The following is a 15,047-nucleotide window of genomic DNA, read 5'->3' on the forward strand; positions in this document are numbered from 1 at the left end:
TGGTATATAATATGTTATTTACAATGTATTAATTTTGAAATACATAGAAAATTCAATTCTGAATATTTTTTTTAAAATCTCAACAGTTTTCATAGGCCAGCAAAGCATTAAATAATTTTATTTAATAGTTGACAATAAGTAGCAGATTTTAAGAAAAATAAGTGATTTAATGATTATAATAATTTAATTCAAGAAAGTTGTTAATAGATGACAACTTTCATTAATTATTGAATTTCTTATTTTCTTAAAATCAGATTAATTTTATTAAACAACATCAGATTTTTATTTGTGGAACATTCATTTCTTATTACTTTAATATTCTAGATTATGAAAGATTTGCTTTAGGAACAGAAGAAGGCTTATATTGCATTGACTTAGACTGTGAAGGTAAAGTATAATATATTATTATTTTTAATATATTTTGTTTTAATTTCAAGTTATCATATAAAGTATAATTAAGTTTATAATCTTTATTAATAAAATAACAAAGTAATAAAATGAACTTAACTGAATTGATTTCATATGGTTAAACAGTTGGTGAATGATGGAGAGATTGCAATTGCTTATTATCATAACAAAACTTTAAAAATAAATGACAGTTTGAATAACCATCTATTTTAAGCAGGGAACAATATTAGAAGTGTACTTCTAAATCAAGTGTTACTTGAAGAGGAAACACATGAAACAGGATTGCAGACAATCTTGACAAATTTTTCTATAAGTCATGGAAATCAAGTAGATATTTTATACTCCTCTCTATCTGTATATGAAAAGAAGAATTTCTTCTTTTCAGACTTTCTGTTGCAAAGGTTTCATATGTACTTTTGGACTGGTATGAGATGTGAAGATATTCATCTTTAAGTTTACCTGCTCCATTTTTCTTTAGATTCTTTTCTATTTTTTTTCACCCTACTATATCTGTCATTTAGGTGAAAAAATGACATTCTTATTCATGACAATGTTCTCATTTATCTCTTGTGTTACTAGCAAGCTGGAGAATCTAATCCCAACATATATGACAATACATATGATAATAGAAACTTTTAAAACTTTCTCAAATTCAAAAATTATACTACTAGGGAGAACTTAAATAGATGATTTGATTTTTGTTTCACTCTAATATTACTTATCCAGCCCACTTCTGAGATTATGGAACTCTAATATGAAAATAGATTCTTATAGTCACTATTACATTACTTATTATTATAGTTTCTAGAGTATAAAAATGAGATTCAATGATAGGTTCTTATGCATCTAGCATTATTTGTCAATAAAGCAAATATTCTGCATTGCTTTATTGAAACATAATTTAAAATTTCTCTATATATAGTAGCAAATATATATATATATATATATATATATATATATATATTATTTTTATTTTTTCTTATGAAGCATATAATTGTTGTTTATGTTCCAATAAAGCAGTGCTCAATTTTTGAAATGATTTATCATATATTTTTATGAAAAGTGATTATTTATTTATAGATCTTGTTATGCAAATCGTTTGTTTTTATTGAGTTAAAGCTAAGTCTACACGTACAAAAATGAATTCTGAGAATCTGTCTGGACAGTGGAACTATGCATTGAAGAAATGCAAACCATTAATGTATCTAAAAAAAGGATTTTGAATTCTGGTTATATAAAAAAATATTAAAAATTAGTCAGATAGAAAAGAAAGCAAATGGGAAATTTTGGAAGAAATTAAGAAATGAAAGAGTTTTGTCATCAATAATGAAGTTTCTTAAAGTGTGATAGGGACATATCATGCAGCATGGAAGTTGTCATTGCAAGGACTATATTAAGGGAAAGAAGACTAAAGAAAAAGGCCTAAATTTCCATTATCTAATAGCAAACTAATCCAAGGAGTACACGACTAAAACAAGATAATCATGATTTGAATTGTGTGTACTTATATACGTACATATATACATACATACATACATATTTTTTATTCTTATTATCTATTATAAAGGCAGTGATGATATAAAGATTGTGAAAAATTCTGATATTTCTGTTATAAACTAATGCTATATTAAAGAAATTCAATTAATTTATATTAAATTGTTGAATTTTAGTAAGATTTTATATACTAGATTAACAAATGTGAGATTAAGAAATAAATATTAATTGTCTTTTTCAAAATAGGAAAAACTCACTCTTGGGCTGATAGAAAAGCAGTTTTTTGAATTATCTTAAATACATTTGAGTTAATTGTAATATATTTGTTTTCTAGTAAATAAATTAGTTATTTCAATAAACATTTTTATTTGTTATTTTCCTATTGGATATTTAACAAATGAATTACTTTCAATTTCTGAATTTTTTAACAGTACTTATCTGCATGCCATTACTATAATATTGAATATATTCACAATAGCATAGATCTATAGGATTTAATTTTAGTCTTTGTTTTTATAGAATAAGGAACTTATTATAGACAACAAATTATTAGTTATAATTGATTTCTTTAGAAAAATCAATGGACATTAAGAAATATTTCTCAGGGGTCACACTGCATAGCACCAAAATTGCCACTTGGCAATATTTTTATTAAAATGGTAATAAAAACCCTAGTCTGCTTATTTTGACATTAAGTATGAAATTGAATCACAAAGCATGCTTCAGGATAAACAGCAGAATATTTGAGGTTCTGTGCACCATGCCTAGTGATTTCATGATGTCATATGGCAAGTTCAGACAGGAAGGTAGGAAGTGACATTGAGAACTGACTGCAGTTTTTGTGCAATGCTACCTAGAGTTTCCAGACTGGAGAATTTTTTATCAACCAACAGAAAATTTGGGGAATTTTTTGGGGTGACATTTTTTTCACTTTGATCTTTTTTCAGTATACTATTTTATCACTGTTTAAACATTGTGATCAAATGTGTTATTTCGAATTATTCATTAAAAAGTTATTCAAAAATTATTCTTATTTCTAAGTGACAGCTTAATATGTTACTTTTGCTTTCCAGACTCCAAACTGTTAACGTTACCAGCACCTGCATTAATTAGTAAGTAAAACTGGTGGCAAAAAAAATTTTAAACTGGCGAAATGGTTGGAAATTTTTAAAAATTTTTCAGAGCAACCCTCTGATTACTCCAAAAACTACTGTACAATTTGTGAAAACTTATTTTGAATTAATTGAGCTCTGTTGTCACTTAGTCGTAATTAGCACCACTTCCTTGTATTGTATCGTTATTATTGTCAATTAAAATATTAACTTATTTAATTACAACAGTCTTTTTAAGAAATTTATTAATAATTTTTTTAAAAGATTGAAATACTAAATGTTTTCAAAATTTTTTATTTAATAAATGACAGTTGCATTTATTATTAAGCAGTTTTTGTGTTGATAGCAAAATTGATAAAAATATAAAAATTTAATAATGAATCACAATTCTGCCTGCTACTTTAGTGACAAATTACTTTGATTAGTAATATCTATATTAAAATAAATAGTTTAATAATGAATCTTACAATTATTTATTGTCTTAAAGCTTAAATTTGTTTATTTTTATTATATCTGTTTAATTTCATTGATCAAAGATTTAAATAAGTAAAATTTACATTGTACATTATTACTTTTAGAAATTTCTAAAGTAGGAGATGGGAAAAAGATCTCACAAATAGAGTATATTGCTGAAGAACAACTGTTGATTGTAATTGCAGGTAAGTATTTTAATTTTAATATAATTTTATAAAAATATTGTTAGACAAGGTTTGTTATAAAAGTTCTAGGAATGAGTCAAAAAACCAAAATGTGTTAGAATATAGAGAAAATTTATTTTATATTTAAAAAATAATCACTTGGAGTTTCAATATACTTTTTAAATGATTTTTTTCCAATTTAGGTTCTTTCAGGGTTCTCAAAAGTTTCTTCACTTTGTGTTGTATGAGTTCTGTTGACTTTTAAAGTTTTAAAGATTTCTAACTTTGGCTAAAGAAAAAGTCATTAGGAGCTAAATTGGGGAAAATACATGGGTTGCAAGATTAATAGCAGTTACAACTTTAGTTACAATATTAGTTTGTGTTAATAGCATGCACAACATACGGTTACAACTTGTTACAGTTAAAACAAGTGACATTGTTTTTATATGTAGGATTACTGTCAAATTTGTAATTGTCATTACAGGATTAAAGTCTTCATCAGGCACCTCCCATAAAAATTACCTTGAGTTAATGATAAATTCAAGGATCAAATACTGACACAGTTAATATTGATTTGAGAAATTCTTTTCTCATGATTAATTATAAGTTGTGATAGTTAGACCATCAATACATGTTAAAATCTTAATAGTAAAAAAAGTAATGCCTTTTGAAATTCTTGTAAATAACAAAATACATCAGTTGCAAAGTGGTGCAAAATGTTATGCTTCTAGTATTATAATATAGAATTTTATTTGTCATCTTATGTTAAAAATTCAGAATGGAATGTAAGCAAATCTGCTTTCAAATTACTCTTTTGATATTATTTTCAAGGAACATTTTTAAAAGAAAAAATTTTCTTAATTTGCTGCTATCAAACTTTAAGCATTATTTGATGTATTAAATGATAAATTGTCATTTGTTAGATTAATAAAAATTAAAAATGTAACATTTAATAAAACATTTTCAAAATTTTATGTGAAATAATTGTAGTGGTAATTTTTTCCAATGATTTCACTTTTTAATGCATGTCTGTTGTCATCTTCTGATTAGAAATATGCAGTAAGAAACTGCTAATGTAAATTAATATTATATGACAAGACTGCATTTAACAGAAAAAAATTTTCTGTTAAATGCAGTCTTGTCATAATTCTAATTTTCACTTCATAATGTTCTAATACAGAGTTGATTGATGTTTTGATAGGTGATAATCTTTTATACATCAAGACAAGAATAAAATGCTAGATTTATGTGTAAAGCTTGAAATTTTATTGAAATGAATAGCTACAATAGATAAAAATCTGAAGATTTCTTTTGCTTGCAATGTATTGATAATGTTTCACAAAATTACTAAAAATTCAGTGTAATAGATAAGTATGATGATTTGAAGCAATAATTTTAGCTTAAATAAAATACTTCAGCTTCTGGACAGTCATTTTCTTGTAACATTGAAACTTGACTTATAAGGTCTGTGTCAAACTCCTCTTGGATATGTCTATATGAAATTGTTGCTGAATTAATTAACATAGTATACACAAAAGATTTATTTCTTTACTATATAAGTATCTCCCTTTTTTCACACTTCTTGGAGTTTCATGTGCTGTCTGTTACAAAAACAGTATCTTCAACTTTTGTGCATTTCACCTAAAATTGTATATACAGGTATACCTCGAGTTACGTCGTTCTCGATTATATGTTGTTTGTCAAGAAGTATATGGAAAAATAAAAATCAAGTTTAAGTCATTTTATTCGACTTTACATCTGTCTGCCACAAATATTGAAGTCATAATATCACTAGAAAAGTGTTAAAAGCACATACAGTAGTGAACCGAAAATCGGAATCAATTGGGGGCTGGGGTTGTTCAGATTAGGGATTTGTTCCAGTTACGGTTTATGTACGAAAAAATATATTAACTGTTCGATGTTCAAATTTTTCTCCGTTACATGTTGCTTCGTGTTGAATTTTTCTCCGTTGCGTGTCGCTTTGTGTTGAATTTTCGTCGATTTTAAGCCTAACGAAAATTTTTATAATAATAATCGAGGCTATCGTATCGTTAAAAATTATTTCTGAATTTTGTACAAACAAAATAAATATATTGAAGAATATAAAAACATAAAAATTATACTTTAGAAGTAAATTTAGTATCAAAAACGTTCGATTCGGCACGACACAGTCCGACTGAAAATCGTGCTGATTACCGGCGATTCTGATTACCGGGGTGCCAATTTACGAGTCTCTACTGTAAATTAAAATATGTACATTTACAGTAAATGTTAATATAATCATCATAAATCCTAGAGAACGAAACATGAAAACGTGTGTTTCTGTGTTGTCGTCTTATTTAGCAGTCTTTAAGTGTTCATTATTGGCATTTTTCACGGTAGTTCCAATATCTACCATTTGGCATCATTGTCAGCGCCACTCGATATTGGTAAATTTAACATAAATTAGTTTATTTTCTACTATCACAAAATAATTTTAATGACTGTATTTTATTTAACTTTAAAAAAATCATTTTATTTTATAATGTCTTAGAGAAACTACATTCACAAATAAAGAGTCTGCGATGTACTGTAAACATCACCAAATTGTAAACATGTACATTTACAAGTATGTACTGTATGCACATGTATTTGTAAATTTAGATTACTTTTTTCTGTACTATATTAAAAACTAAAATTTATTTGTTTGTAAGCTTAAAATAGATTCTTATTAACCATATATTATTAAAAATGCATTTATAAATAAAATACAGAACTGGGAATGGTTAATTTGTGGTTTAGCCTAGTGATAAGTAGATTTGACTTACGTCACCTCTCCTGGAACCAATTACCAACGTAAGGCGAGGTATACCCGTACCACTGTGATGGAATTAGATTATGTTTATTGATAGAAACATTAAACTGCCATTCTAAATTATTAATTATTTTGTTACGATTATCCTTTTGGACTTATCATATGTGGAGACTGATTTTTTAGAGTTTAGTTTTTATTTAATATTAAAATACAATACTTAAATTATTGTTATAATGAAAATCTTATTTACAATTAACAGCCTAATAATAAATATGCATTTTAGCATCATGCCATCATCAGTTTACATTTTTTAGGCTATATTTAAGATTCCAAACTTATTTAAAACAATCATGTTACGTACTTAAAAAATTCAATTATATACTGGACATGCTAATACATTTACATATGTACTGGATATTACTAAAACACTTAAAGTATGCTATCAATAAATCATTAAAATCATTCTTTCTTTTCATTGCTCATTCATCTTTACCAGGTTTTCTCATTCCATTTTTATATCATATTTAACATGATCTTTGCATGCCAGTTTTCCATATCAAATTAACTATTTATTAAAACATCTGTTTTCCAAACTATAACAATTTAATTTTTCATCATTTATATCAATATGCCCAGAATCTTAAATATATTAGTTTCTATAATAGAACAACTTAAAAAATGTAAACTGATGAGGGCGTGATGCCAAAATGCATATTTATTATTAGGCTGTTAATTGTGAATAACATTTTTATTGTAAAAATAGTTTAAGTATTGTATTTTAATATTAAATAAAATTTAAACAATTGGTTTTCACATATGATAAGCCCAAAAGATATTATGGTCCTAAAAGGATAATTGTAATGAAATAATTAATAATGGTAAACACAAGGACTAGAAGCATGCAGTTTAATATTGCCATTGTAAATGATCTGTCTGAATGACAGCCTTTGTTCATAATAAAAGTAAACAGCTGTAATTCTGTGGGCTATTAAACTTTGTTGTTATATTAAATTTGTAGCAAAGGACAATGTGAAATAAAAATTAATGTAAAGTAAAGAAGCATAATATGGAATGTGTTTATTTTTTAATACAATTTACTGTTTGAAATTGTGCTTAAAATATTTTACAATTAGGGCATATAGTTTCAAAAATGGCCAGGTTCATAATTTCATAAAAATTATCTACTTCGCTTATATAAATTTTAATCAATTATTTGAAAATTATTTCTTTTTAATAAAATATTTGGTATATAATTTTAGTATAATTCATCAATACTAAAATTAATTCATTACAGTTTATGGTAATTGGCTAATTATTAAAGCTAACTAATTTTGATATCAGAATTATGAGTGTTTGATTTTATATTAATATATAAAAAATTTCTATTAATGTAAAACTTGTATGTAGCTGTGTTTGTTAAACTTTTGAAATACAGATAAATCTTTTTATAAATGATACTTTTATAACTAATTATAGAAAGATTTTAATATGACTATTATAATAACATAGAAAAAATGTGTATGATGTCTGGAAAATAACTAGTCCCAGTTATTTTCAAGACATAGTATATTTATTTTTTATTCGATATTATCACCAATGTTACTATTATTTCTTTCTAAACAAAGTTCATAAATGTAGAAACTCTGATGTAAAAATTATGAATATGTTCGTTCAGCTTTCTTTTAAGATTTATTTTTTTATAACATGAAAAAATATGTAAAGTAATAAAATTTAATAAATGTTTCTTTAACTTTTTACTTAATGAGTTCTTGATTAAATTTATCTTTTATTTGCAGAATTATTTTTTCTTAGTTTTAATTTGTATATTACTTAATGGTTATGTAACAATTCAGAATTTAAAGAAACTAGTCATTTGATGATGTATAATTTTATTAAAAAATTAATATAAGTTTAATTTATTTATTGAATTTTAAGAGAACATTGCATATAAATTGTTTATCAGTGTATTACTATTGAATAAAATGTTACTGTATACATAATAAAACTTCAGCATTAATTGACTATTTTTAGAATAATTATTATGGAAATGGATGTAAGTTATTCTTATTTTTGGCTAATAAAACCAACTAGAAACTATTAACAATTTTGTCATGCATCTTTTTTATATCTGTCTTTTAGAAAACCAAGACCACTTAATCAACCTCTAAAAATATCTTTTATTGCAATGCATTTCAGATGAGAGACTAAATTCCTCTTTAGACAGCTGTTTTCTCATATGGAAACCATCCCTTGAGCAATTTTCATAACTTTCGGATGTAAGGAAAAAGATGTGACAAAATTGTTACTCTAGTTGGTTTTATTAGCCAAAAATAAGAATGACTACATTTTCAATATACAATTAAAAATAAATTCTAAAATTATTTTTAAAAGTTTTCTCAATTAGGTTTTAATTGTTGCAGACACTTAGCTAATTTTTCTTATCTAATTGCATTTAGGTAAACAAAGACATCTGAAATTAATACCTGTGGGAGCTTTAGATGGACTTGAGGTTGAATGGATTAAAGTAACTGATACTAAAGGATGCATAGCATTTTGTACTGTTTGTTTATGTAAAGGCTCTGTGTCTACTTATGTAATATGTGTTGCTTTTAAACGTCAGGTAAGTGTTTAAAAATTAAAACTATTCAAATTTTTTATGAGAAAATGGAATAGATTTAAAAGCTGAAATAGAAATTCATTCACTTTATTAGTTGGTTACTATCAAAACTTAAAATCAAAAATATCTACTACTGGATAGTGAAAGATGTAAGGTTAAATATTTTTGATTACTTTCATTTTTAGGTTCCAAACAAATTTATAGTTTTGGTTTCAGTTTTATGTTCTGTCATCCAATTTATAACTTATCTATATTGATTAGTTTTTGCATTAGAGATATCTTCAGGGAAAGATCTAGAAAAATATAAAATTTAAAATAATCAAACAAATAGTTTGAATCTTTCATTCAAAGATTCAAATTTGTATTAAAAAGCAGTTATCAATGGGGATTCTGTAATAATATAATTGTATATGGAAACCAACAAAACAAAATGGGGGTGCAATTATTATTAATTACAGATTATGTGTTTGGTTAGCATATTTCTTATTATCAAAAGTGTTGTTGCTGACTTTCTTTCAACTAAATATTAAGCAAGCCTATGCAAGTATATTTTTTTCATTTTGAATCTAATTCAAATACTTGTAAATAATGTACAAAACCCATGTTGTGGTATTACTGAAGTTTCAAGTACCTAGCAATTTTAATTATTAATTACAATGCCTCATATTAATTTTTTTGGTTAGATTTACCTATGGTATACAAAATGGCGGCTCGTCTCTAATTCCAGGAAACAGTGGAGACACATGTTCTAACCTAACCTAACCTATTCTAATGATTTGGTTGGTAATAATTATGGTAATTTATTAGAATAGGTTAGGTTAGGTTAGAACATGCATCCCCACTGTTTCCCTTCTTCTGTTTGCAGGAATTAGAGATGAGCTGCCATTTTGTATACCATAGGTAAATTTAACTATTTTTTTAAATAAAAAAAAAAACTTTATTGCAATGCTAAAGCCTTGTTTCTTTAATATTTAAAAAAAAAACAAAAAGTTTATAGCACAGAAATAGCTATAGTTTTTGATTATGGACATAAATTTATTAAGTTTAAAAAAATTATTTAACCTGTGCTATATCCAACTGTTTATGGTCTGAAATAATACCTGTAGTCCTTATGCCATCAGCACACAAGTGGACAATGCCAACTGTAAATATTAGCAAGTAAATTTTCAGCTTGTTATTAAATTCAGCACTGCAGTTGGTTCTGAAGGTCTTTTAACAACACACATGGGAGCAGTATGCAATTCCAAAATGGCAGATCTTGGTGCAGCTGTTAGAATCTTTTGTGAATTATTTAATTCAAAACATTTTAAAAGTAATTTATTTTTGCTATTTAAGGCTTTGTTTAGGAGGTAAAATTAATGATTTAAATTTAATGTATGCAGCTTTAAAAGTAAAGTAGATTATAAAATATTTTAAATATACAAGTTTTGTCAAATCTTTTATTTTATTAATGTGTATTTAAAAAAAAAAAATTAGTACAAACAGAAAATTGATTTATGGTGATCAAAACCTTACAATTTTACTGTTACATCATATAAGAATTCAACTTTGCACATCTCCATCATGGAGGCAGCCATCTTGTTACAGTGACAGCTGAAACAAGTCTTGCAGATTTAACCTCAAATCAGTGAGACTGCTGCAATGGTCCAAGAAAATGAGTTCAGCAGCACGCTCAATGGCATCACTTAGCAACACTTAATTTAACAACAACCTGTTCTTCTGCAGTAGGTCATATTGAAAAAAGAGAAACAAATATGTGTGTATATTTATTGTAATGTTTTTCAAAATTGTTTGAAAAATATTACAACTCATGAAGAAACTTTTGTAATTTAAATTATATTTTATTTACTGATGTAGTCTTCAATGCTTGAAAGGCAAAAGGACTTTTAATAAATTTTTATTTTAATTTAATAGTATATTGTCAGTTTTGGACAACATTGTTTGAACATTACTACTGAAAGTTTAATTGATAGATATTTTGTTTTTGTTTTTATGATTTAAAACTAATGCTAGATAATTACAATTATTTGAAATTAATTGCACATTATTATGAAGATTTATGATTCTTAGACAATCTAGTTTTTATTTATTATCTTTATTATATCAAATATTCATTAGATTTTAATACCAGTATATAGTAATTTTTTATATATATTTATATCTAGTAAATTGTGCAGCAATTTATCTAAATATAAATGTAATTTATTAACACAAATTATTCCATTTTTAGGTAATTATGTATGAAATAAATAGGCTTAAAGGCAGACATCAAAAACGTGGTGACATAACTCTTCCAGGAACACCTCAGTGCCTCGATATTATTGGAGACAAACTGTGTGTTGGCTTTCAGTCTTCCTTTTGCATGTATTCTCTCCGTTCTGATACAGCACCAGTCTGTAAGTTACAGAATATATTTCCTTATTAAACATAACAAACTGAAACTATGAAGTATGCAAATGTTTCATAGAATTTAGATTTTTATGAAATTTATAAAATGCAATTTATGACTAATAAAAAAATACTATTATATTTCTCTTGAATATAAATTAGATATAAATTCACCACATTAACTTTACAATAAGAATCTTTATCAATAAGAATAATTGAAAAATAAAAAGATATAAAAGATGAGCTAGCAGAAAAGTATTTGCAAGATTATTTTTGTACAAAATTTTATGCTTGTTTAACATCTCTTTCCATTTTTTGAATCTAATATTTTCATTATAAGTAGTGTTTGCATGTCTTTTCTAAATCTTTCCAAAATATGGCTTTCTGAAATGAGTTTTTTTTTTTTTTTAATAAGAAGGAATTTATATTTCAGAAAGCTTTGAATATTTCTCAAAATTTAGCTTTTTTCTTCTCTATCTTGAAAAACACTAGCTAGTTCTTTATCTACAAAATAAACTATGGATTTCACCTTTACCTAAAACATTCACTACTTTCTTTCAAATTTACCAATTTGGCAGTTTCAGATGTAATGCTATTCAAGTGCAAAAATGTAGTTTTTTTTTTTTTTTTTAGAATTAAAAGTTTAAATTTACTTTATATTTTTTATTCACTTGTTTTTGGAATTTTAATCAATTTAGACAAAATATAATTTAGTGTTAAATTTTAAAAAGACTTACACTTATTGAAAACAAAAATTGATTTTAATTAATGTTTATTCTTAATTTCATTCATTTTTATAATCAAAAATCTATTAGAACTAAAACAATATTTTATATATGTATTGTTTTTTTTTTACTGGTTTATAAATACATCTAGTTGTATAAAACCGAAGATAGTAATTCATTAATTAAAAAATAATTCAAACATTTAATCATATATGTCTTAATATCTCTTTACATTTTCAGGTTTGATTAATTCTGACTGCAGTTCTCTTTCTTATCTTGCACATAATGCAATGGATGCATTAGTATCTGTGGAACTTTCTAATAATGAATATTTACTTGTATTTACTCGTAAGTAATATTATTTATAAATTTATATGCTGATAAAATTGAATAATGTTAATTGTTAAATTAAAAGCATTAGACTTCTTAATAGTATTTATCATGTTTTTGTGTGAAAAATCTGCAAAATAAAAAGTTGCTAGAATTCAAATGAACCTTTGAATAATTCACATCAGTATATCCCACATGTCCAAAGTAGCTGTGAAAACATAGAACTTAACTAGAGCAATTTAGAAGTTGTCTCAAACATTCTTCCCCTTTTTTCTTTTTTCCATTTTACTCCTAATAGTAATTCATTACAAATGTGATTCTAAAATAATTGAGAAGGAAGATTAAAATTTTTTATTTTTAAAGTAGATAATATAATGATGATTAGATGGTTCCAATGATATTGATTTGAGAATTGATTGTTTTTTCTTACTAGCTATAGAGAATAACATATGACAAAATTGATTTCTAAGTAGTTTGTAAATTTTAGTTGTACTTGCAAGTATATATACATATACACTCCTCAAAAATGACTTAAAATAACTTTTCATTTTAGGGTTTACTAGATAGCCAGATCTGGATTTTTTAGTAGAGATTGACACTTATGATTGCTTTGTGTATGATAGAGATCTATAAAATTTTTCAAAACAATGACTTTCAATTTCAATAAAGAAAAAATTGAATACTAGTGGTTGTTATGGTGGCCTAACTTTGTCTCTTGAATTTTTGATATACAGTGGAATCTCACTTAACGAGCAACGTTTTGCATAACAAGTGATGAGGAGAGAGGAAGTCCTGGATTGTGCACATGCTCCATCATGCTATTATCTGTAATTTTTTTGTTTTCTGCAAATCAAATTTCCATTCCAGGTTGGTTCATTCCATGCTAGAAGAAAAGATGATGATTCAAGCTCCTTAACAATGTATATTGTATAATTTTCTTTGGATAAATGTTATATATGTGGGGTTTAGATGAGCAACATTCCTAAATCGTTAAGACAATAAATTTACGAGGGGTTGTAGGGAGATGTGGCAGGACGAGTAAGGGGAGAAGTGAAAAAGACAACAGTTGGTGACGGTGTGAAAGTATGAAAGGACAGAAAGACGTTATGAAGGCGAGAACATTATCATTCTATCAAGACAGTTACGACGGTTATAAATGCTGGAAGATTATTGTTCATTTCTAGTTCTCTATTTCTATCATTATTCCTACATATATAAAATACCGTATTTACTTGCGTATAAGATGATCTCGCATATAGTAATAATAGGAAGTTTTGCAGAAACTGTATTATATACAAGATATATAGGTGTGACTTTAAAGATCAAAATAAAGAAAATTCAATTTATTAATACAGTTCTAATTTTATTTTGTTTAATCACAAATAAATTATCATCAAATGCACTTGTTAAAGCAAACAACCATGTTTTCTTGATGCTTTCAACTGTTGTCTACTCGGACTCACCCTCTGAAGCTTCGTTACAATTCTCCTCTTTTTCACTCCTACTCCACAAAGCATCGTCCTCTGATTTGTCGAGTGAATTTAAAATGCAGTATTTCCTGAATGACTGCTATCAGCTTTTGAAGAATGCTTTTCCACACACCTCATAACTACGTAGCAAAACCAAAAGAATATAATGCACATGACAGGAAAAGGTTTATTTTTAATGATTCAGAATGTACAAATATTCATTAAAAATACCACTTTAACAAATATGATATAAAAGCATTTATAATCATTGCCAAGTGACCAGCTATTTTCGGATCCTCTCTTTAAAAGCTACATGCACCTTGACCTCAATAGCACTCTGCTATAATGGCACCATGAACTATACACGGTTCACAAAAATTATTGCAAAAACACAAAGGATCCTTTGCTCGTGCGTATAGGATGGCCTAAGTTTTTGAAGCAGTGAAAAATGAATAAAAACCTTGTCTTATACGCAAGTAAATACAGTATTTGAGTTTTTTTTAGCATGGAGCGCATTATCGTATTTTACATTAATTTCTATGGGAAAAATTGTTTCGCTTAATGAGTGTTTCGCATATGAGTAAGGTTCTGGAACGAATTATGCTCATTAAGTGAGGTTCCGCTGTATAATGATATTTTCAAAAATAGATCAAAGAGATTTATCATATTTAAGAGAACTGAACTTTATTATTTTTATTTTACTTTAAGAATGTCTCTTATTTGACTGTAACATGTATTTTTTTATAGTTTCTCAACTTGCGGGAATGATAGAAATTACTGTAGTAATAATAGGAAGTTTTGCAGAAACTGTATTATATACAAGATATATAGATTTTATATTTTTACAAAATTAGCAGTTGTTTACAGATGATATTAAATATTTTTATATGTAAATAAAGAGTATTGATTTGTTTGATGGAATGATTTACAGTATATCTCTTTTCTGTAAATTTTTAAACTATCATAATTTCCTGCATATAACCCATGGGTTAATTGTATTTTAAAGTCAGTTTGAAAGCAGGTGCAGGCTATTCATCCTAGCAATTTTTGTGGGTTATGTGAAGAAAACTAT

General features: G+C 26.0%; 1 protein-coding gene across 7 annotated transcripts in view; it reads left to right on the top strand.

Moving 5' to 3' along the window:
* LOC136969637 (serine/threonine-protein kinase Genghis Khan-like) overlaps positions 1-15,047 on the top strand; it is a 190,014-nt gene that overhangs the window by 122,492 nt on the left and 52,475 nt on the right. For 4 of the 7 annotated variants that reach the window (XM_067263897.1, XM_067263898.1, XM_067263899.1 and 1 more), the window contains 6 exons: positions 325-387; positions 2,976-3,014; positions 3,593-3,673; positions 8,903-9,066; positions 11,294-11,459; positions 12,417-12,524. In XM_067263897.1, coding sequence (XP_067119998.1) covers positions 325-387; positions 2,976-3,014; positions 3,593-3,673; positions 8,903-9,066; positions 11,294-11,459; positions 12,417-12,524 — 621 coding nt within the window. The remainder of the gene's footprint in view (positions 1-324; positions 388-2,975; positions 3,015-3,592; positions 3,674-8,902; positions 9,067-11,293; positions 11,460-12,416; positions 12,525-15,047) is intronic. The other 3 variants (XM_067263901.1, XM_067263903.1, XM_067263904.1) reach the window with 1 other exon arrangement.

This window comes from Centruroides vittatus, unplaced genomic scaffold (assembly GCF_030686945.1).
Source record: "Centruroides vittatus isolate TY-2023 unplaced genomic scaffold, ASM3068694v2 contig_18, whole genome shotgun sequence".
NCBI classification, from domain to species: domain Eukaryota; kingdom Metazoa; phylum Arthropoda; class Arachnida; order Scorpiones; family Buthidae; genus Centruroides; species Centruroides vittatus.